Raw genomic sequence first — 25,484 nt, 5'->3', positions numbered from 1 at the left:
AGAGAGAGAGAGAGAGAGAGAGAGAGAGAGAGAATCTTAAGCAGTTTCCACATTGAGCATGGATTTCAGAGCAGGGCTTGATCCCATGAACCTGGGCTGAAATCTGAGCAGAAATCAAGAGTTGGACACTATACTGACTAAGCCACCCTGGTTCCCTAGGCAGGTTTTATACCGCTATTACATCCAGTCTAACACACATTGCTCTGGCAGAACTTAATACTTACTAAGAGAATATTGGCACATATTATGGAGTCATACATTATATTGTGTTGCAAACATAATTTTACAAGTGCATATTCTCAAATACCACCCTTTTTAAAAAATAATTTTTTAATGTTAATTTTTGAGAAACAGAGAGCATGAATGGGTGGGAGGCAGAGAGAGAGGGAGACACAGAATCCGAAGCAGGTTTCAGACTTTGAGCTGTCAGCACAGAGCCAGATGCGGGGCGTGAACCCATGAACTGTGAGATCATCACCTGAGATCACTTAACCGACTGAGCCACCCAGGCACTCCCCCCCACCTTTTTAAAATCAAATATCACCCTTTATTAAACTTGGGATTGTATGATAGTTGCTATCATGCTTAATGTTTACATGTTTAAATTCTAAATAGAAGTTTAAAGGGCGCCTGGGTGGCTCAGTTGGTTGGGTGTCCAACTTCAGCTCAGGTCATGATCTCATGGTTTGCAGGTTTGAGCCCCACGTCAGGCTATATGCTGACAGCTCAGAGTCTGGAGCCTGCTTCGGATTCTGTGTCTTCCTCTCTCTTTGCTCCTCCGCCACTCAGGCTCTGTTTCTCTGTCTCAATAATAAATAAACATAATAAATACATACATAAATAAATTAATTAACAGAAGTTTAAAAACTATATTAATAAACACTTAAAATATACACATTCTATAAATAGTTATTATTAATATGTCATCTGTCAGAGCCAAGATTTACAATCAAAAGGCAAAGTTTTCCCAGACATGGTCACTGGTACTTTCTTATTCATAAGTGACAGATCATGTGACAGCCAACCCCTTGTTTTACATACAGGATATTTCCTCTTTAAAATGTGCACTTGCCTTTTCGTTCTGTACTGTATCATGTACTAGGATAGGCTAGATTTAGGAAACCTAAAATACTAAAACAAGGCAAGAATTTCTGAACTGTCTGATACAAAGTGGCTGGGGCATTTTTCTTTTTACTGGTTTTATTACATTTGGGGTTGAAAAGGAGCATGGTGAGGTATGAATATGTCAGAAGACCTGCAAATCAATCCCAGTCCTGACTATAAATGGCTAAGTGACCTTGGGAAAATAAGTAATCTCTCCAAACCTCAAATTTCTGGTCTTTAAGAGATGAGTAAAGCCTTCCTTAGAGGGGTGTGGGTAGAATTCAGAAATGACCTCATAGGACACTTACTGGAACACAGCACTTGGAATGTGGTACCTGGAGCACAGCAGGTGCTCAATAAATGTTGGTTCTTCATGCCAAGTAAAAATGGCAAAATGGGAATTTGACTCTTACCTGAAAATGTTACCTCAATATAATAATAGTACATATTGTAAAACCAAAGTGAAATTAACCTATTTACCAACTAAATTGTGATGGACTACACTTTTACATTTGTTTATTCTTTACTAGGGTTTGCCAGTTGCCAGCCTATGTACCAAATATAATGTTATTTCAAAAACCCAACATAATACCATAGTAGATATTAAAAATGATAATTAGTAAAATTAATGTAATTAAAAATTTTCGTATATGTGACCTGAATAGCAATTTTACTATTTCCCCCCATTACATTATATATTTGTATTTTTACACACATGAAATTCTTTGTATGTAATTGGTTCTATCAAACTTCAAAACATAAGTGATTTTCAGCAACATGATTTTGCCACTCATTGACCTGAAAAAGAAGGATCTGTTGGAAACCAAGCCCCATATTGGGGATCTTAACTTTGTCCCTGTCTCCCTTTAATTTAGTTATCTTTATTCTTTCAGGCAGTTAAGAAAGTTTAGGCTCTAATAAATAAGTGGAGCAGAATTTGGGCATTTATTATAGACTATGATAATTTGTGCAGTTGAATAATATCTTTTGGAAATAATAATATAAATAGCTATCATTTGTTAATATGCTGGCAACTTGCTAAGCATTGTATACGCCTATAGTCTGTGAGATAGTTATTATCCCATTTTACAGATGTGGAAATCATATCTGTAAAAAGATAAGAAACTTCATTGACAGTTATTTACAGAGGTGGGGAAGGAACCCAGGTGTGGTATGAACTCCAGTGCCTGTGCTCTCAACCAACCCTACTTTAGTTTATGTCTAAAAGACCATATACAACATTAGTCCAAAAAATATCAAAGAAAGAAAGTGGTCAGAGAGTAGTACGTTTTAAGAAGAGATCAACATCAATGTCATAGAATAGAATCATTGTATTTAACTGAGGGTCCTGGAATATGTTATTTATTTTTTCTAAGTCTCAAGTTTCTTACGTGTAAAATAGGGAGACTTTTTACCTATTTCTTAACATTGTTGGGAAGTTTTTATGCCTTATTGCTTATGAAGCCAAGGCACAGTGCCAAGTATATCATAACTATGTTAATACATGATGTATTGATATTTCTTTCCCTACACGACTCTGCTCTTCTCATAATATTCTTGCTATAATTGATTATCTTCTTTCAGTTCCTGAATATTATTATGTTTAAGTGATAACTGTGAATTGGGAAATAGGGCTCCCCTGGAACTGCTATTCTGAGGATGGATAGATACTTAGTGCATTAAAGAGTTCACATGCATGCAACACTAAGAGGTATAAATCATATTCAAGTAAGTACATAAACAATAGGTTGCCCAGAGTTCCACCCAGCTGCAGACACAAACTGTGGTCTTCTAGACTAGCATCATACAGGGAAACCTTGCACTTGGTGAAAGCATAAGTTGGAGCTATTGTTTTTGTTGTTGCTGTTTTTATTTTTATTACTCAAGGTCAGTTACAGTGCATTTGCCCTGATCATCAACCCCACTGAAAGTGTGTAATAGTATGGCTTTTGTATTTCACACTAAAGGTTACTGGGGGTTCTGATCATCAGCTCTAGAGACATGCTGCATGCCATATTTAGTCACAGAGGGCATTTTTAGGTTTCCAAGAAAGTAGGAAATATTAGTTTGTTTCTTTCTTTCTTTTACAACATTTTCTTAAAGCCTTTTTTATTTCCCAAACACACATGTAAACTCATAAGAAAGCAGTAAAGCCACTTAATAGGGCCAAAATGGATGCATAAACTTGTTCATCTCTCAAGTGGTCTCTCTAGTCTTTAGAACCCCACTAAAGAGCATAATCCTGGGGTAGTGGAGATTAAATGAGTAAATATATGTAAATCTCAAAAAGTAAGTGCCTGGCACTGTTAGCTATGAAAATGACAGTTATACAGTGTGTAAAACAAATACAGAAGGGTCATAGAGATGAAATGAATAAAAAAGCAAATATTTCTTACCCTGCATTTTTTCACAAACAAACCCATGACCTTCTTTTCCACAGTCTTCAAAATACCATTTTCCAGTGAAATGAAAATTAGGATTACTCGACAGCAAGGCACAGAGAGGAATGTGTTTTTGAACTTCAGTGGTGTTATAACTTGGAATCTTTAAAAAGATACATATGTTTTCCAAAAGAATGGTAACATATAACATTATTATAACAGTGACATTTTTAAAGGACAATTAAAAAATTCAGGCAATATTATTCCTTTATTTGCATTTAATAAACATATTCACAGATCACTTCATAGCCTGCCAAATAAATAATTATTGTGATAAGTAATTCCATTTATAGAACACATAAAAATGATATGTAATTATATTGTTAAAAATTAATATAACAGACTAATAAAGTTTATGCCTATAAAGTATAGGAAGTAAAAGAACACTTTAGTAAATAAATATCAAATAGGATTTCTTACTAAAATGATTTCTAAAAATCAGATCTGAAAACTTACATTTATGTCAAATGGAGACCAGTTAGAATATGCCACAGGCTTTCCATTTAGCCATTTTTCATAATTACCATCTTGTAACCCTATCCACACATTAGTTGTCTGGCCAAAAAGATTCATAGTAATGAAAGCTGAAAAATAGGAATACATTATCAAATTTAATACCATATAAACCATTTGGGTAATCATTGAATTCTATTTGTAGCTATGATTTTATTTAAATGACAGCAAAACTTAATTACGAATCAATTGTAGGAATTTGTTACTTTGTTCCTATTAAGGTAATGCAGTCTCTTTCACTTTTGCTTCAATTGTGAAACAATTGATAGACATTAGCTGGCTAAGCCTGAGATTTCATCATATTATTAACAAAACTATTTCCAGTGTTCATTCAATGCCTTTCTAAAAAATGAGGATTTATCTACTCTGCTTAAACTGAACTGTACAATTGCCAAAGTATCAAATAAAAGTGTATAGGTAAATCGAAAGGGATCTAAAAATTATACCTGCAATTATTATAGAGTATACCTCAGATTATTTTAGCCACTTTGAAATATAGATCATAAATATATCCTTATTTTTTTCATTATTACTGGAGAGACAAAAGTCTTCAAATATCATCAGTTTATAAGCAATGCAATGTACTAACTTTTACAGATGCCATAATATAAACCTTATAGGTCAAAATGAAAATGTATATGTCATCACCAATATAATACTTACAATGTTGAGTTAGAAATTTTAGCATTTTGAGAGAATATTTTAAAAGTTTATTTCTTTATTTTGAGAAAGAGAAAAAACATGAGTGGGGAGGGAGAGAGAGAGAGAGAATCCCAAGCACTGTTAGCGCAGAGCCAGATGCAGGGCTCTATCTCACAGACTGTGAGATCATGATCTGAGCCGAAATCAAGAGTTAGTTGGATGCTTGACCAACTGAGCCACCCCGGCACTCCCATTTTAATAGATATTGAACATTGAGTACTCTACCTTGCTCCACCTCATTTTCAATGGCAACCAGTGTCCCCCCTTCTTCAACACAGAAATCTTGAGCCGATGTCCAGTTCTTCCAATCCCTTGGGTCTTTGGGGATTTTCACCAAAAGGCACTTTAAAAAGTGTCCAAAAAAAAAGCATTCATTTCCATATTTTTCTTAATGAGTTAAAAACCTCCCAAAGACACTGAGGATCAATCTTTAGAATTCTTTATAATTTTCTTGAGCAGAAATGACTCATTTTTTTTCTTTGAGTTGCTCCAAAGGTGTGAAAGTAAAACAGGGGACCAGCTTTTAGGGTAAGTCAATATCTTGCATGCATTTGTATCAGGTAGGAATAGAAGCAAGCATCTATTTTGTTATGTAAGGTACCAGAACAATGTCTTTTGCTCAATGAAAAACAGTATTCCTTTTAAAAAGGAGCCAGCCTGATTGCAAAGTGTGAAGTGGTAGATTTAACTTTTAAAAATCCTATAGGTAGCAATTAATAGCTTAGTTCAATTTTATTTACAAATACACTTCCTCACTTTAAGTGAGAGGAATACTGGGAAATCAAACTGCAGCAGGGACTTAAATTCACTAATTACTTGTTAGTTATGCGGTTTGTAAGTCCACGAGGAAGAGCCAGAAAAGAAAAAATGAGTCTAGTTGGAAGAGAAGCAAGGGCAGGACCAAGGAAACATAGGAAGGAGAAATAGAGAGGACAGTGGCCGGCAGTGTCGATGGAACACAAAAAGAAGGCAGTGGGATTTGTCAGTGAGAGCTCATTGTTACTCATGAGAGAATCATGTCTGTGTCATGGTAGGGCTACGCATTATGGGATGAGAAACGAAATGATAACCACTGGACAGGTCAGATAGTGTTGAAGACACCTCCCATCCCCAAATAAAGCTCAGTGAAATTTAAACATGTTAACAGAACCAGGTGGAGTCAGGGGAGAGAGAGCTAGAAAAGAAAGGCTATAGTGAATCAGGCTAAGTTCCAGAGAAGTCAGGAAAGACCATATGCAAAGGATATTCTGTGTTGAATATTCTCTTATCAATGAACATAGGCAACCCTGGTCATTGATAGGTTAGATCTCAAGATTTTGCCACCAAGAAAATCCCAGTTAGAAGATAATTCTAGGCTAGTGTGGAAGCCTGCATTTGAGAGAACATCCTTTCCCATCCCCTTTTAGAATGACATCCTTCCTCATTCTTTAATTTCTATATTTGTCAGTCCCCCATCCCTTCCCTTCATCATAAACTCCTTAAAAAGCAGAGATACTAAGTGTTGCTTTTCTTTGAACATTACAACTAAGAAGGTCCCCAATAAATATTTATGGAGCATAATAAAAGCCAATAGACCCCCAAATAGTTGTCAAACGGCATTCTAGATTTAGTCCAGTGGTTCTCAAAGGGCGACATTCAGTAATGTCTGGAAACATTTTTGGTTGTCCCAGCTTAATGTGGAGTTTTGCTATTGGAATCTGGTGGGTAGAGTATAAGGATGCTGTTAAATATTCTATAATGCACAGGTCAGTCCCTCATAACAAAGAATTATTCAGCCCAAAATGTCAATAGTGCCCAGGTAACTCCTTTCAAAACTTAATCCCGATCATGTCACTCTTTAGTTTAAAACTATTAGGGATTTTCCAAAAAATAAAAATAAATCTAAAACCTCTAAGAGATTTTCCACTGTTCTTAGAATAAAAACCAGAAACCCTGATATAGCCTGAAGTTGAATTACCAAATAAGAGGAAATACATTTTCAATTCTTCTGGTCCTCTTCACCTTGTTTGCTTCACAAAGAAATGGAATTGGCTTTAAAGGATTTTAATTTTATAGCAACTATTCTTTTATCTATTTCCTTTCATTTTGTCTCCTCTCTCTAATTACAAATTCCAAAGAGTGGCACACACTAATTATTAGGCAGTCTTATCATTTAATGTGAATTCACCTTGTGTTCAGATAGTCACACTAATGAACCATTCATAAATACCAATGAACCTCATTGGTTTAGTTAGCTCAATAAATCTTTCTAGAAAACACACACACACACACCACAACCCATCCCCCAACTCTTCCATCCCCCCACATTTGCCTCAGCCAAGATTTACTAGCTTGACTGTGAGAGTGTAGCCTCCTATTACTACACTTCATTGTTTCAAAAAAAATTTACTAACACACTTTGAAATGGTTGTCATTAATAATTAAAGCAAAACAGCAAGATGAAGTATGGCACTTTTAACTTGTTTATTTACTTACTAATTTGCAAAATGTGATCAAGTTTAAGGCATCTCTTAATATTACAGTGAATTAAGGATACCCTACTGTATTCCAAATGGGTTTTGAATACAAAATTCCTTTCTTATCTTAAAATCATTTCCAGTTCAAACTTTAAAAATGGAATTTATGACCTTTCCCCCAAACTTGGTCCTTTTCTAGTATTCTTACTCACATGGAATGGCAGTCAGTCATGCATTTATATAAGCCTGAAACCTGGGAGTCTCCTCACTTTCCCACCCCACCCCCTCTTCAATCTACCATTTGAACATCCCATTTCTCAGTGTCCTCCCCCCATTACTACTGCCTCACAGTCTCTGCCTTCACTATCTTAGCCTGGATTGTAACAATAGCTGCCCAACCACTCTTAGAACCTTCATCATCCTTGCCTTCCTCCAGTCTGTCTTTGCCATTGCAGCATGAATGATTTTTTTTTTTCAAAACTCATTCCTGATCATGTTCTTCGTTAGTTAAAACCCTTGAGACATTTCTCATTGGTCTTAGGGTAAAAACCAGAAACTCTTTTATTTCACTTTTCACATTCTAGTTCTCTATGCTTCCTTTAATTTCTTTAATAGGTTACATCCCCTCTTATCTCAGGACCTTAGCACATGTTGTACTCCCCTGCTTTTAATGCTTCCTGTCCTTCTGACCACCTCAGTTACGTTCTCCTGTTATATACTTTTATAGAACTGTGTAACTCTTCTTCATTATATGTGTCACAGTTATAAATTAGAGTTATTTTTCTGATTGATTTACTAATGTTTGTTCCCTCTCTCATCTGTAAACTCCAAAAGAAAAGGGATTTTGTTTGTTTTCCTCACCATCAAATTACCAATATCCAACATAGTTAAATGAATGAATAAATAAAATGCTAATAATATTAATATTAAAAAAAGAGGAGAGAGTGTTTTTTAAAAGAAAAACTATGTTGTACATGAAATCAAATTTTGGCCAATCCCAAACTAGATGGTACAAAGCAGCCATTAGCATTCGACCCAGATCCTTGGATAAAGATGTGTGAGTAGAAGCATAAGAGTTAATCTAATATAAATACAAGCACACGCACACTTAAAATTTTTCCTGCCTACAGATCTACTGTGACAAGTATCTTTGATGACTCACTCTTCTAGAGGTAATCCCAGGTCAGGACTCATATATCATCAAACACAGAGAAAATAATTTATAAAACATTAGAAAAGATGCTTAACTTTTGGTAACTCAGTTTTAAAACTCTTAAAGGTGAGTTCCTCTTCCTGTAAGCTGCCTGAAGTGATCTCTGAAAATAGTTGACTATTCACTTGACCCAGACAACCCGACAAAATCATGCAAATCAAGAGGTTCAAATATTCATGTTCACTTTAAGAACACATGTGAGACTGCCCAGTCCATCAAGGATATGCATATCCGAAAAGCTACCAAGTATCTGGAAAGTATGTGCAGAAGCAATGTGTTCCATTCTGACACTACAGTTGTGGAGTTGGTAAGTATGCCCAGCCAAACAGTGGAGCCAGACACAGGGTCAGTGGCCCAAAAAGAGTGGAGAATTTTTACTGCACATGCCTAAAAATGCGTAGAGAAATGCTGAACTTAAGGGTTTAGATGTAGATTCTATGGTCCTCGAGCACATCCAGGTGAACAAAGCCACCAAGATGTGGCATAGAACTTATAGAGCTCGGGGCACCTGGGTGGCTCAGTTGATTATGCTTCCGACTTCAGCTCAGGTCATGATCTCGCGGTTTGTGGGCTTGAGCCACATGTCAGGCTCTGTACTGACAGCTCAGATCCTGGAGCCTGGTTTGGATTCTGTGTCTCCCTCTCTCTCTGCCCCAACCCTGCTTGCGCTCTGTCTCTGTCTGTCTCAAAAATAAATAAGCATTAAAAAATTAAAAAAAAAAAAAAAGCAGAAAGAACTTACAGGGCTCATGGATTAACCCATACATAAACTCTCCCTGCACATTGAGATGATCCTTATTGAAAAAGAGCAAATTGTTTCTGAAGAAGAAGAGGAGGTTGCACAAAAGAAAAAGAAAAAGATATCCCAGAAGAAACTGAGGAAACAAAAACTTATGGCCTGGGAGTAAATTCTGCATAAAATAAATGCAAATAAAAGTAAAACAAATGAACAAGCCTCTTTTAGGTGGATAATTAGTCAACCAGCTAGATTTTTTTCTTAGAAATAACCAATAAAAACTAGCCATAGAAAACTGACAAACAAGAAGCAAAATTCAATGAAACATAACATATTGATGCTCCTTCAGAACTGTGAGGTGAGTAATGTCATTGCTATCTCCCAGTTTTCCTTCTGTAACTTTGTTAATCAGGGAAGCCATCCCCACAAGGCTCTCCTCCTCACCATTATCAATCCTTCTTTTACCAGCTTTTCTAATAATCTTATAAGCCCACTTATTCCAAGGTGTAGATGACAGACGAGGCAATCTCAGATAAATAAAATTAAAAAATAGAGTCAAGGCAAAGGAGTGAGACTCCAGTGATTTTAGCCATTACTATGCAAAGGAAGGCCTGGTGGGTGGAGACACTTGAGTACCCTATAATTTTCTCTGTAAAAGATCATCTTTCTCAAGAAGCCTGCTGTGACAGTATCTTTATTAGTCAATTCCTCTGAATGACTCAAGACTAAGTCATGTGGATGTTGTATTGCTGGGCAAATATTGGCTGTACATTAGAATAACCGATGGAGATTTTAAACAACACTGATGTTTAGATCCAATGCAGATCAATTAAATCAGAATCTTTAGGATGTCACCTGCACCTTGACATTTTTAAAAAGCTCACATGGTGATTCTAAATATTTGATCAGGGCTGTAAACCACTAATTTAGCTGTTAGTTATCAATAAAGATTTTTTTTTTTTTAACTTTGAGCTACCCAGGGATGTTTTAATCCTGCTCCAATCCTGCTTCAGAAAGCCTTTCTCCTCTCATGTATGTTTTTGTGCTTTACTCACACCCCTTCTATTCTTTTCAAAGGAAGTATTCACTTGCTCTGTTGCCCTGGGTCTCTTCTATCGTCACTTCTACCATGCCTCTGTATATATATACTCAATATGTTTACACAGGAGAAATCATCGACTAGAGTTAAGCTGTGCAGATAAAGAAGTTTGGGGGGAGGATAATAGCCAAGGGCTGAACCAGAAACAAGCATTGAGAGTTTCTAAGAATCATTTCTCTAATGCCAAGGATTTGATTTGCTGTAATTTCTTTAACATATCCTCTTATGTACATGGGAGAAGTTATGATTAGTAACTACAATAGTAGTTAGTACTACAATTAGTAGTTACTAATGCTTTGGGGTTGCTCACTGTCTGCATCGAAAATGTGATTTTGAGACAAGATAGGCATTCCTTTGTGGCTGTCCCATACAGAGCACTCCAGGATGCACCTGTCTTAATGGTTGCAAGGTAGAAAAATTAACTAAAAATGGACAAAAACCTTAACATAAAAGCTAAAACCATAAATTTCTAGGAAGAAACATAAGAGGTAAATTTTAATGACCTTGGGTTTGCAACCTATCTTAGATATGACACTGAAAACATGAGTAACAAAAGAGATTTTAGATAAATTGGTCTTAATTAAAATTAAAACCTTTGTACATCAAAGGACATTAGAAAAGGCAACCTGCAGAATGGGAGAAAATACTTGTAAAACATGTATCTAATAGGGGTTTAATATTTAGAAATGTAAAGAACTCCTACAACTCAACAATCAAAAGATAACCCAAACAAAAACAGACAAAGGACTTGAATGGACATTGTTTCCAAAGGTGATATACCTATGGTCAATAAGCACATGAAAAGATACTCAACATCCTTACCCATTAGGCAAATGTAAATCAAACCACAGTGAGATAACACTAGACATGCACTAAGATGGCAGTAATTAAAAAGATAGATAATAACACGTGTTGTTAAGGATGTGGAGAAACTCCTAGCACATGTTGCTAGCAGGCTTATAAAATGGTTCAGCCATATATGTGATAAAGAGTTTACTGGTTCCTCAAAAATTTAAACACAGAATTAGTACACGATGTAGCAATTCCATTCCTAAGTGTATACCCAATAGAAGTGAAAATAGGGACTCCAGCAGATACCTGTATGCCAATGTTCATTGAAGGTTTATCAACAATAACCAAAACATGGAAACAACCCATATCCATTCAGATGAATGGAAAAACAAAATGTGGTGTGGAATACTATTTAGTCATAAAGGGGGATGAAGTTCTGAGACACATTATAACATGGATAAACTGTGAAAACATTATTCAAAGAGAAATAAGCCAGAAACAAAAGGACAAATACTGTATGAATTCACTTACATGAAACATCTAGACAGGCAAATTCATAGGGATAGGAAATAGATTAGAACTTAATCATGGCTGGTGGAATGGGGGATTGAGAGTTATTGCTTAAGAGTTAGAGTTTCTGTTTGGGATGATGATGAATCTTAGTAATAAAGGGGATGGTTGAATAACATTGTGAATGTAATTAATGCCACTGAATTAGACACTTAAAATGGTGAAAATGGCACATTTTATTTTAAATATATTTTATCACAGTAGAATAGATTTAAAAAGAACTAATTGTCAAAGGTTTTAATTAAAAACTTAGTTATATTCAGTGTTTTATTGAATACTTGCTGTTTCTTATACTGAAATGTATAAATAACTTATAACTGGTAGATTTTATAGTTTGGGAAATTAGGAATCAGGCAGAAAGTATTAACTATTAAAAATGTACCTCAATACTATATAAAGTTTTAGAAAACCATTGTATTTTAGAAGAATCTCATAGTGCCACCAGATTGACTATATAATGGGGCTAAACTGGTCTAGTAATTTAAGAATTCTTCTAGGAAGTGTCAACTATAGGAAACAGACAAGACTACCAGACTCAAGGTCAGAAAACCCTGGTTGATTCTCCACCTGACACTTATTTGCTATGAACTTTCAGAAAAAACACACAATGTTACCAGTCTTGGTCTTCTTGTGTATAAGATGGGATAATAATTCTGTGTGTTTAAAGAATTGAATAAAATAAGAAATATATCTATTAAATCAGCCAGCAAAAACTCTAAGCCATAAGGTGAAGAGACCTAAATGCCTATCAGTGGGCAAGTGGAAAAACAAAATGTGGTATACACTTATAATGGAATATTACTGTCTCAGAAAGGAAGGAAGTTTTGACACATGCTCTAACATGGGTGAACTTGGAGGCCATTGTGCTTAGTGAAATAGCCCACTCACAAAAGGCCAAATAATGTATGATTCCACTTATCCTCACTATCTCAAGTAGTCAAATTAATAGAAACAGAAAGTAGAATGGTGGTTTCCAGGGGCTCTGGGAGGGGAAACGAGGGGTTGTTTATTGGACTTAGGGGTTCAGTTTTACAAGATGAAAAAGATCTGTAGATTCATTGCACAATAATGTGAGTTATACTTAACACTACCTCACTAAATACTTAAAAATGGTTAAGATGGTAAATTCTATATTATGTGAATTTTACCACAATAAAAAAATCAGTGCCAAATATGTAGTAAGTGCTTAACAAAATACATGTGAAATCCAAATGGTCCCATATCACAAATTAACCGTGAATGGAAGATCAAAAAGAAGAGAAGACTCTGCAATATAACTGAATATACGGACTGAAAACTGGCTGTTAACCAAGAGCAATTTCATATTAACATATGAAATTATGATACAGTGTGGGTTTTTCCATTATCAAAGAATTAAACATTTATAATTTGGGATGCATTTTAATTACCTCCACACCTAAGGCCTATAAAGTTATTTTATTATAAAACATAATAGAGTATAGAGAAACTCTTGGCCTTAATTGGAGGCATTATCAGAAATAATAAATCTGGTTTACAATATCTCCACTGGCAATTTTTTTAAAAAAAACTTCAATTCTGCAGGGAAGTACCAGCTTTATGAGGCTCAAGATGACATTATTAGTGGGTCACTTCACAAGGAGGTCTCTGTGGCAGCTTCAGGCAGGGAGGACACAAAAGAAGGAGAAGATGGAGTCTGTGTCCTCTGGCATTGACAGCTCATTTCGTGGCAGGGCCTAGTTACACATACTCACAGGCATTTTACCTGATGAAACAGTTATACACCACAATGAAGGACTGTGAGCAAAAACCCAGTATACAAATGAAGGGTGGTGTCAAGGCTCTTTCTTTATTTCAAGAGGTTTGCCCCTACATTGAAAACGTCATATCTTGAAAGTTGTGACAAAAAAGTTCGGTTCCAATGGACAACTCCTGGTTTTTCAAAGCCATACCTACTTTTTTTATTACATTCTAAAATAAACATTTACGAAAGAGAGGCAAAGGCAACTTTTTGAAAATGAGTTTACCTTATAGTTAATATATAGCCATCCTTTGGGACATGTTCCATGTTGTTTTGGGGTCTTTCTCTTTTGCTCTATGACCCAGGCCTTCTTTCGCTTACAGATGCTAGGCATAGAAACTGAACACTCTTCACTAGCCCAGAGTCCTGGAGGAGTAAATGTGTTAGAAATGACCTGAAACAATGGTGACTCTTTGTAAGCATTCTCTGTGTATCACATTTTTATGACTGCTAATGGTTTATCATAACTTTTTAAATCTAGAAATTGGACTAAACTGATGATAGAGTTCTCTCATGACAAGAGCAGACTGGGCAAACTGAATAATTCTAATTCAAGAATGTAGGAATTTTGCAAGTGCCATAAAAAAGAAAAAATACCCCAACAAATTGAAATATTATAATTGAAATCATAGAACTGATTAAAGTTCTGAGAATATTTGACTTGGTTAACAAAAGAGTATAAAGTAATATTTTTGTTTTCAAATATTCAACTTCAATATAAAGAGAAAAAAGATTCTAAATGGATGATCATTTCTAACTTAAAATTCTTTAGAAAATACATAATGTAGAAAAATTAACTCTAACTTCTAAGAAAGAAGCACTTTTCAATACGGACCCTTAAACAAAACAGGCACACATAGACATGCCCTCAGGAAGATATATCCCAAAGTCCTTAGCCTCCTGTAAAATGTATTTTAATTTAGAAGAGCTATATTTTCCAGGTAAAGGTATAGGATGCATTTCATTAGCATTCAAGTTATAAATCCCAGAATAGGGCAGGGATACATTTATATTGTAAAGGCAGGTTTCAGTTGTCTAGTGTGAAGGATATGAACCTCCCCCGAACACCCCCAAAAAAGGCATGTTGAAGGAGGGGCTGACATGCTATTTTCTTTTTTTTTTTTTTTTATTTCTAGGAGAGAGAGAGACAGCATGAGCAGGGGAGGGTCAGAGAGAGAGGGAGTCACAGACTGAAACAGGCTCCAGGCTCTGAGCTGGCAGTCAGCACAGAGCCCGACGCGGGGCCCGAACCCACGAACCGCGAGATCATGACCCAAGCGAAAGTCGGACGCTTAACCGACTAAGCCACCCAGGCGCCCCCGACATGCTATTTTCAATGTAGAGTAGCTGCTAGTCTTCCAGAATCACAAACAGCCTTTCTGTAGGCTGTTGTGACACCTGCTGGCAAAAGAGAGCTGATTAACAACGTGGTTTTTCCTTTCCTTTCTCTGCAGATACCCTTCCACCAAGGATTGCTTTCCATGCTTATCCCTCTCTCAACTTGGGGCACAGGTTCATTATGAATCTGTTACGAGTCAGGAACATAATTACCTTTTATTCTTATTTTTTTAATGTTTATTTTTGAGACACAGAGAGACAGAGCATGAGCAACGGAGGGGCAGAGAGAGAGGGAGACACAGAATCTGAAGCAGGCTCCAGGCTCTGAGCCGTCAGCACAGAACCCAATGCGGGGCTCAAACCGACAAACTGGGAGATCATGACCTGAGCTGAAGTCTGATGCTTAACTGACTGAGCCACTTAGGTGCCCCCATAATTACCTTTTATAGGATAGAAAGAGTGGGGTGGATATGAGTGACAATGAACCCAAATAACATTTCACTGATAAATTAAAAAAGAAAACACCCATGTTAAACGTACGTGTATTTCTAAATCCAACTTGGAGACAGTTGGTATTCCATGGTAAGAAACAGTTAATGCTAGGCATTAAAAAAATACTGAATTCACAGAAAATCTTTCTTAAATGGGAAAGAGAAGTAAATTTCACAGAGATTAAAGTTCTGGTCAAATATAAACTGAAAATTAAGAAGAGATTTTAAAATAAGCCCATATTGAAATTGTATAGAGAATAGTATTTGTCAAGTATATTTTTGACCTGTTTCAATGGGCCTATTTCTGGTGCCATTTTGCTTCATGAGGAATGACTTATCTGGTTGTAATTCATTTTCCAAGAATGTGAACACATGGAATTAACTGTAGGGATGACCATCCTTAAACCTTAAGACTGATGAAACTAAAAACATTCAACTAAAAAGCAAGCTGGCTAACAAGACCTTTTCATGGAACTAATGCAATGAAAAGGAGACTTCAAGCCTCCTGAAAACTATCATTTTGTATTATAAACCCCAAAATGGATGAATAAAATAACCTGTTATGGATGAAATGAAGCCACATCTCTGGCTCTGATTATTCATAGATCCTTCTCTTCCTTTGTCCCAGTTCTGGTATATTACTGGTGCTCCATCTCTCCAGCTGTAGAAAAATGGAAAAATTTAGTGTCTTCTCTTTTTCTGTATGTCCAGTCTCCAATACCATTCTTGAAGTTCTGGGGGTATGGATTAAAGGCATAATATTTTAATAAATTAAAAAAATACTCATGTCGTTGGTTAGAGAAATGAAAATTTATGAGTTAAAGATAATGTTTGAAGGCTATTCAACAAATTGATCATTAAGATCTGGTTCAATCATTCTGCAAATAAAACTTGTCAAACAAAATGCAGATTGATCTAGGTCCATACTGAAATTCATCATTGGCTCTTTCTTCTCGAAGTCCAATCCACCAATTTACACCATACTTTGAAAGCTATTAAAAAAAAAAAAAAAAGAAAATGTCAGCATATATTCTACTTGTTTTCCTTTTTCGCTATTAAGATTAATGGTGTTGCCGTTAATAGCTTTCTATTCTTTAGTATTTTACCCAATTATCTAAAGAAGAGTACACTAAGGCCTAGCATCTTGAGAGACCCTGAAACTTCATTATCTTAAAATATTCTCTCCTCTTTATGAAGGGAAATTGGAATCAAATATTGAAAATCTTTCTTACAACTTTCCTTATGTATTTAAAAGTACATTTTCTAACTCTCATAATAGAGCTTTAGAAAGTAATATTGTAAGGTAAAATAGGATTCCTTTTTTTAAATAAAAATTTAGTGTTTTATCATCTCAGAGGTTTACAGAAGTTTACTGCATGTGTCACACTGTTCGGAAACAATTCAAGGCACAAAGACATCAATAGTAAAAAAAAGATTTTGAATTTTTGGCATTAGTCTGATTGTTAAGTTTTTAAACTGAGTTATAGCACACTCCCTGTTTAAATAGACACATATAGGATGAAGGAATACTACAGAACTTCCAGTGTTTCACAACCAGAAAATTATTTCTATATTTTACTAATTTGGTATGATTATTTATCACACAGATCTCAGTACAATAAACTATAAAATGAAATCCCATGTTCACACATGTGTGATGGACATGCAGAGACATTACAGCAAATGTAATACTAGACTGATGACCCAAGAAATTGAAATACCCTCTTTAACCACAAAAGAGGAAGAAGCAGTAAGGATTTCTCTAAGACCTCTAAATCAATATACTTTATTGTGTGTGTATGCTGTGTATGAGTGTAAGTGTGTGTATGTGTGTGAAATGTAACTTAACCTTTAAGCTAAAAATGTATTAATTTGAGGGCATTGCATATTTAAATTTGCACTTCATTTCTTCTGTAAAAATTGGAGAATGCACTTTAAGATATATATTTTTTCCACATGAATTTCAGGTCATCATACAATAGAACCTAATAACTCTCTAACATTCTAATTTATAAACAGGTATTTTTACTCCTTGAGCACTGTGGCTGTCTGCTATATCAGCAATTTGAGAATAATGCAAGATGGAGCAACTATAATTTGGGATCCCTGAGGTGTTGTTTCACGGACGTGTTCTTACATGCTGAATTTAGATTCCTATTGTCAAGCTTTGGAATGGGTCCACTGAGACTGGCTGTGAACTCAGTGGGAGAACCACAGCAATTTCATTCAATCTAAAGAAGCCTCATGTGCAACAATAGTGGAAATCACGGGCTGACTGTTCACTGCCCCAATTAAGGACCTCTAAAGAGAAATTACAACTACTGCATCTTAAGTGACATATTTATTACCACCTCAATTATAGCATGGTAATCCTCTATATGGCACACCACAACCTGTTGGGATATGGCATAGAACTGCAAGCTAGAAGGACAAGTGAGAAGCTAGAGGGGAAAAAAATCCATGGTGAAAAATAGATGTTTTGAATTTTAGCTGAGGTATAAAATCACAACAGTAGAAGACTTATTAATATTCCTTCCTATAAAGAAATGTGATACGACCACAGATTTCATAACATCAACTATGTTTTGTGACAGCCATTATAGACAGCATCATATAGGAAGAATACTTATAAAAAAAATACAGCACCAGCTAATATAATCTACAAAGTAATTAATCTACAAAGAAACATAAGGAAGAATAACCTGTCATCCCTTCAAATGGTTCCATCAAAGATATCAAAACCAAGTTATTTTAAGGGTTTGAAACATCATATATTGGAGGATGACTACTAGACTTGATATATTTTTATTAGAAGTATTTAGACATGAAATTATAAAAATAAGAGTAAATTTCAATTTTGAAATGCAAATATTCCACAACATAGCATAAAAATGTTAGCTGAGTGGACTAGTTGGCTAGTAGTTCGTGTTAAACAACTCCCAAAGTGCTTATGGCTTTCTACTTTTTTGGCATTAATCTAACAAACAAGATGGCTTGAAAAAGAAGTACTCAAAAATTCACTCATTATGCCTATGGTATTCTGTTATTCAAAGAGAAAATACTGACCCATCACTTTTCCAAGATAGAAACACTTTTAAAAAAATTCTTCAGATTTTAAAAACTGTATCCAGCTTTCTTTTTCAATAGTTAGTTGTTTTACTTTTCAGCTAACTGTAATTTTGTTTTTCACATTTCTAAGTTACTACTCTTTTAGGGAAACTATATAACACATACGGAATATTAAAAATATTTAATTAGTCTTATAATTCTTCCTGCACTAATAGGATGAGTATGCCACAAAAGTGAGAGGTATGACCTCTCTACATGTTTAGTTCTTCATCCTGGAATAAAATAGCTTCTGAACTGACTCCTTCTAGTAGGACATTTGTAGATATGGAATTTCTCACTCGTGATCTGTAGATGGTCACCATAAATACCACTATTGTCACCACCACCAAAAAGTGCCTAACACAGCCACAGATTATGCAATAATAAGAACTGTTTTGAAAACCTATAGCTTTCTTCTTTCTAAATTGATACCCTTTCCCCTTACCTCTTTTGCCCCCTTTTCAATCTGCTACATTTTATACCATCCAGTAATTTTCTTTTGTGGTGTTAGATTAGTCAGCCGCTCACCCATCATACTCATAGCGCATTTTGTATCAACATGGTCACAGGCTGGGTAACAGTTTTGCCATATGGAATACCACAAGGTTTGTGTGGTTTGAGATCACAACTAGATTTAGTCCTCAGCTAGTATCATGGCACCAGATATGACTTGTCAAACACCTAAACCCATAGGTTTTACTATTCCCTTCTAGGGGAGGTATTAACTCTGCCATCCCCACTGGCTTCCCAACCACTAATAATTGGGAGGTTGAATGAAGGGAAAGGTGAAGATAGAAGACCTGCAGATGTTCCTAGGAGAGCTAAGCTCATTGGAAGGATCAAAGAAGCCTTTCATTGGTCATGTCTGAGACAGAGCTGGCACCATCTTTTGGAGAGGGATTCTTTTTTTTTTTTTTTTTTATAGTTTATTGTCAAGTTGGTTTCCATATAACACCCAGTGCTGATCCCAACAAGTGCCCTCCTCCATGCCTATCACCCATTTTCCCCTCTCCTCCACCCCCCATCAACCTTCGGTTTGTTCTCAGTATTTAAGAGTCTCTTATGGTTTGCCTCCCTCCCTTGGAGAGGAATTTTAAAACTAGCATTTTGATGTAATGAAGACATTGTGCCCTTATATTGCTCCTATGCTGCAAGCAGAGGGTTTTTAAATGACCCCGTAAGTCAGATGGCCTGGGTTCACTTCCGAATTCCACCACTTAGCTGCTGTGTAAGTAACCAAATTGCTTCACCTCTTTGGAGTTTTAGCTTTCTCATCTGTAAAATATACTAGTAATAGACTTCCCATAGATAGTCCTAGGAAAGATTAGATGCCATTAAACATTAATACTTAGCACAGTGCCTGACACTATTACAGTAAGTTTTGGCCAAATATCTGTTCCATTAGAGACATGCACTTGGCCATGTCAATGGATGGACTGGTTTTCAGACATTGACCTGATGTCTTCTTATTGCCACCAGGAATCTGCTGTCTTGTTAAAGAAACAAACGTATTTGCTGACATCATGTTAATATTTAACATTATGGTTTTGGCTTGCGTGTTGCATTTGTAGGAGAGGAAAAGTGGTAAAGTAGTGCACAAACTGATAGTGGGGCACATCTTGTTCTAACGGTTGGTCTGTCACTGAGTTTCTGTGGGACTGTGGGGTTGTCATCTAACACCCCTGTTTCTCAGCTTTTTCCATCACAAATAGGTAGTGGTCTTGACCTACCTGCACCTCACAGGCTCCTGTCATCAAACAAGATTATAGAAATGGAAAAGCTCCATGAACTGTAAGGGAAAACATTTCTCTTACAAGCCAAAGATGCTTTAAATATAGAGCTTCATTTTAACAATCAACTTACAAACATATGAAAAGATGATAGCTCAAGAAAGGATTCCTGGTGATCTTCAAATAATGTTAAATTATGGAAAAGAAAAAAGTCTTTTCCTTACTTTCAAAGATTTCCTAGGGAAAACAGGGAGTGAGGTTTCTCCCCTTAGTGTCCCCTTGGTAATTTGTACACATTGCTCCCTTTTCATTTACTATTACTTCCAGTTTTTAAAAAATGGAGTCTATCTCATTTTCTCATTCTTGACATTATGTGTTTGACAAATATCACGATGTCTGACACCTAATGTTCAATAAATGCTTGTTGAAGAAATACATGGAAAATATAGTCTTCCTGGCAGTCTGTTTCATTATTTAACACGTTTCACATACCTTTCCAATTAGCCTAGCTCCTCAAAGATTGTCTAAGTCTTTGCTTTAAGTTGAAATGGAAGACCACTCCTTATCATTTTCTGAATATTGAGTCTTTTGAGCCGTAAAAGTATTGCACTCTTGTTTGTAAAATTCAGAACTTTAAATCAGCCACGTGCTCTCCCACTCCTCTCCTTGGTATACCTTGTCCCTCATTTGTGCTTTGTTTCACCCCATTGCATTTATTTATTTGTCTTTTTCTAAACTATTTTTCTAATGCTATGTGCTTATATTGTTTATGGTCTTTCTTCCCAGACTAGATTATAGGTTCCACAAAGGCAGGAATTTTGGTCTATTTTAATCACTGATAGAGCCCAAGTCCCTCAAAGAGTAGACTCAGAATATGTCCTGAATGATTGAATGACTCTCACTAAAACAATAAAACTCTGCTTCCTCATACTGCTGCTAGTAAGAATCAAGAAAAGTGATATGATGACCAACATAGAAAATCTGTGTTTCCATTATTTTCTCTTAATCCCTATATGAAAGTGACACCTGGGTGGTTCAGTCGGTTAAGCATCCGACTTCAGCTCAGGTCATGATCTCATGGTTTGTGGGTTCAAGCCCTGCGTTGGGCTTTGTGCTGACAGCTAGCTCAGAGCCTGGAGGCTGTTTCAAATTCTGTATCTCCCTCTCTGACCCTCCCCTGCTCACACTGTCTCTCTCTCTCTCAGAAATAAAAAAATAAAAAAAAAACATTAAAAATATTTTAATCCTTATATGAAAAAGAAAAACAATTCTCAAAAACCTGTGGCTTTTAATGAAATGTAAATAAATTTCTGAAGTAAAAAAAAATCTTCCCAAAGACTGAAGAAGGAACTAAGCTCTAAATCTCTCATGGTTAATTGTATTCAAATACCGCTTTTAATTTGCTGTGGATAAATTCTTGCTCATGTGCAGAATGAATTGTGAGAAGATCACCACGTAGCCAGACACAGACAAACTCAAAGGAGGACCATTCTGCAGCACTGGTATGAAAAAGATACTCTGCATCCTGATAAAAGATCCAGGGTGCATCTGAAAAACAACAACAAGACCAAAAAAACCCCAAAAACCAATGCAAATGTGCAAAAACTATTGACTGATACAATGCAGACTTAAATAGGATATGTTATGATCAATCCCAAATTTGTAATTTAGTTGCTTAGCATTAAAAAAAATGTGTGTGTTTGCATATACATAAATAAGTATATTTATACACACACAACTAAGCATATTATTTGCTTATCTTTCTTGGTTTATCTCTTATAAGAAAACTACATTTGTATTCCAAGGTCTGGGATAAATGCATATTTTAAAATCACGTCTCATGAAGAGTGTTAAGCTATAATATTAATCTTTAATCATATTTAATGACTTATTAATTTGATTATTAATTAGTTAATTTTAAAAAAATTGTCCTGGATTGAAATAAGAAAAGAGAGTCTCAATTGGAGACCTGTAATAATACAGTAATTGTACATGATAGTAGGTAATTAGAAATTCAAGAACTGCCAGGATAGTCTTACCGTGCTGGTACCAGGGTGGAATCTTGGGTCTCACATCTGCAAAGTGAAAACAAGCCACCTTGAGGGACCTTTCTTCACAAGTGCGCCATCTCTGATCTACTTCAGCTCTAAACACAACATTTGGTGCTTTGCTTTTTAAAAGCATTTAAAAACCAGGTACTTTGTGCTGTTTGAAATATGATTAGTTCTCATACTTGAAAAGGAGGCTCAAGAGAGGCCTCTGATTAAAGAAGAAAAGATGTGAGTGCTTGTCAAGTGCCTACTGTGTGGCACACACTGTGGCAGGTGCTTTCACTTACTCAGTTGACAAGTGATTTGGTTTGGTTATAATGTCACAGTGACATTTCTTCCAGACAGTGCTCGAAAAATACCATATTCCACAATACAGTTGGTTATCTTCATTTCCTATTAATTAACTTAGCATACTGCCTTGTGTCACCTTTTCTCATTCTCCTATGATGAATTCTTTGCTAAAATAGTGCAATTGAGTTCTTCATGAAGGTTGTTGGTACTGTAGACCAGGATGCTTACATTTTAGATTTCTGTAACTCTTCACTTGGAAAAGTGCTATACATTATTAGAAAGCAAATACATAGTAAGGTTCTTATTCATATTTTTACCTTTTGGAATTTTGCATATCCATTCACGTTTGGAACCACAGTGCAAAGGCAACAATATTTTATTTGCTTTATAAACAGCACAGTTTCTTGCATCTTCTCCAAAATAAGTATTGTCTAAAAATGAAGAGACAACCTGCAGCAGATCAAGTTCATTATTTCTTAATGATGATACCCCACAAAAAGTTTCAAAAGATCAAAAGGGGCATCTCTGTAAATAAATAACAATAGACTTCTGGAGGAAGGTTAAGATATGTTTGGGTAAGATTGCATGTAAAGGTTGTCCTATGTTTGTGAAGAACAAGCTAACCAAACTAGCATTTTTCCTTAAAGATGCTTTTTTCCTGAAAAGAAGCATGCTGCTCCTTTCCCTAGAAAGAACAAATCAGGTGCAAACTCCCTTCTGAGTTTGCACTGTTGTCTCACTGGCTGGAATAGGCTCGTCCTGGGAGCCTGGGTAAACTTCTGGAAGGGTCTAATCTGTCAGATTTGAGTCCCATCTGTGATATAGATTCTTGTGCATGTTCCCTAAGCTTTCAGTCTTTGGTCACTAAATTTTAACTTATCACTAGTTTTAATTGGGAAATGATCCAACACTTTCCATGAATGATCATTTAACAGTGATATGAAATAAAGATTTATTCTTCTCAGTGATTGAATGGCTACCTGACAGAAGAATGGATGCATCACAAGTAAAACTGGAGCAAAAAAAAAAAACACTGGAAAAAAGAGGATATTTGAAACATGTACACTCTTCTTCAAACATGTACACAATCATATAGTAACTCATCTAACTCATTAACTTATATATTATCTCAGATTCAGGCAATGGTGTGCATTTGAATATTTTGTTTTGTCCAGTAGAGAGTGGTGGTGAGGACCTCAGTGCACGGCCTCATGCTTTATCTCATTTATTCTGCACTAAATTGTCTATTCCTCTGTATTACTAATAAGATTGTTTTACTAAAACAAAAGGAAACATTCTCAACCTCTACATGCACATTTCATTTTTCAAGTGCCACATTGACATTAAACACCCAAGTGTGCCATATGGTGACTCCCATTTATGTAGCAGGTGGATGCTACTAAGTTCCTTCCACTCTCTGGGCCTCAGTTTCTTTGACAGGAAAATAGATGGGTGGGGTTGCGTGATCACTAAGATCTCTTTTCACTCTCTGGTCCAGAAAGCCTTCACAGAAGCAGTAATAAGGTGGAAATATGTTTATTTATATATTATATAACTTATTATATATTATTTATTATATAATGTATAATACATAATTTATATTGTATGTATTATTTATTATATATCATATATAGTATATTTATTATAAATTTATTTTAAACTTGTTAATTTATATATTATTTAATATAATTAATATATTAATTATTTATTGTAGTTATTTATATATTGTTAGTTATATAGCAGTTATACATATATACATATATACAGTTAAACATATATTTTATATATGTTTAACTAGCATGGCCTTATTATTTTTGTTTCCCACATATAGTTTTCCACAGATCCTTTCCTTGCCACAAATTTTCTCAAGTGAGGCTAGAGATCCTATTTCTCTATTGATCTTTACTATGTCAAAGTTTTGCTGCTGATAAATTTGCCTACTAGGAGACATTATAACATCATAGCTTTGGAGACCGACAACCTGTGTACACATCCTGGCTCCCTGAAGCATTATTTTAGGCAAACTAAGCATTCTAATAACCACTGCATTGAATCATCATAAGGGGAAATGAGATCATACAGCAACGTGTTTAATCCAGTGTTTGGAACATAGTTCAGGCTCAGTAAATAGCAGCTGCATTAAGTGCTCACTGTCAGCTCTTCCTAGTCGCCCCATTTCACAGGTGAAATGGAATAACTTTTTCATGTGCTTCAGATGAATCTCATTTCAATCTAGGATACTGCTTCCAATTTTTCCCTATCATCTTGAGGGAAATGTGAGAATTTCTCTTTGTACCTAAAAAAAAAAAATAATAGGGAGTTTCCTTCACAGAGGTTTTTACAAGTATGAGGCTGAATGAAAAGCAAGTTATTTTTTCTTTCTGAATAACTTGCTCTGGTTGAAAAGGAGATGGTATTTCTAAGTGTGGCATTTCTGTCCTTTTAGAGATAAACTGAAATGGTGTTTTTCCTTGTGATCTGGACTTGGGTCCCACTTCATATAATTAGGTACTAAGCCAGAGGTAGAGTGGGGGTAAAGAAAGCCCAATATTATTTTAAACAATAGTTGTTTCTTTCTCGAGACTTCACATGGGAGATAGTCTGGGGGACATTTTGGAGATTTTGATTCTTTTCCAGGATGAGAGCCTACAGTTGGCCTCAGATCTATATGACTAGTAAAGGTTTCCCAGGACTTTGCAGAAATAACTGTAACGAAACCAAGATCTGGTGCACTTTTTGGCCTGAGTCTTAGTCACAGGAAATACGGTCATTATTTCCAGTTTCTGTGGCTGGTTTACCAAGGTGTTCCAGGGCCACCTGCTTTGCATTCATTTCCTTTTCTTCAGTTTGGAAAAACTTACAGGAGTCCCATCAGACCACTCCCAAGAGCCAGCATTCAGTGGGTTTCTTTTATTAAATCCAATCCAGAACTGCCTTTCTTCTGTCCTGTGAAGAGAAAAGGCAAAAACTTGGCTCTTCCTATTGAATTCACAACATTATGTAAAAGGTTCAAGAAATATTTTAAAGTATTTATGTGTGCAGGAAACAGCTGATACTACTGGCAGGATG

The 25,484-nt window shown here is 35.6% G+C and overlaps 1 protein-coding gene across 2 annotated transcripts in view; it reads right to left on the bottom strand.

Moving 5' to 3' along the window:
• The window catches only part of PLA2R1 (phospholipase A2 receptor 1), a 117,817-nt gene that overhangs the window by 11,016 nt on the left and 81,317 nt on the right, over positions 1-25,484 (bottom strand). For both annotated transcript variants that reach the window (XM_077760968.1, XM_077760969.1), the window contains exons 14-23: positions 25,277-25,361; positions 22,733-22,865; positions 22,113-22,148; positions 21,464-21,621; positions 16,163-16,227; positions 15,793-15,896; positions 13,633-13,772; positions 4,986-5,103; positions 4,002-4,129; positions 3,501-3,648 (exon numbers count right to left, since the gene is read on the bottom strand). In XM_077760968.1, coding sequence (XP_077617094.1) covers positions 3,501-3,648; positions 4,002-4,129; positions 4,986-5,103; positions 13,633-13,772; positions 15,793-15,896; positions 16,163-16,227; positions 21,464-21,621; positions 22,113-22,148; positions 22,733-22,865; positions 25,277-25,361 — 1,115 coding nt within the window. The remainder of the gene's footprint in view (positions 1-3,500; positions 3,649-4,001; positions 4,130-4,985; positions 5,104-13,632; positions 13,773-15,792; positions 15,897-16,162; positions 16,228-21,463; positions 21,622-22,112; positions 22,149-22,732; positions 22,866-25,276; positions 25,362-25,484) is intronic.

The sequence above is a fragment of the Crocuta crocuta genome, unplaced genomic scaffold (assembly GCF_008692635.1).
Source record: "Crocuta crocuta isolate KB4526 unplaced genomic scaffold, BGI_CrCroc_1.0 scaffold153, whole genome shotgun sequence".
Taxonomy (NCBI): Eukaryota; Metazoa; Chordata; class Mammalia; order Carnivora; family Hyaenidae; genus Crocuta; species Crocuta crocuta.
The sequence above is the reverse complement of the archived record's forward strand: the minus strand, read 5'-3'. Positions and strand labels throughout refer to the sequence as shown.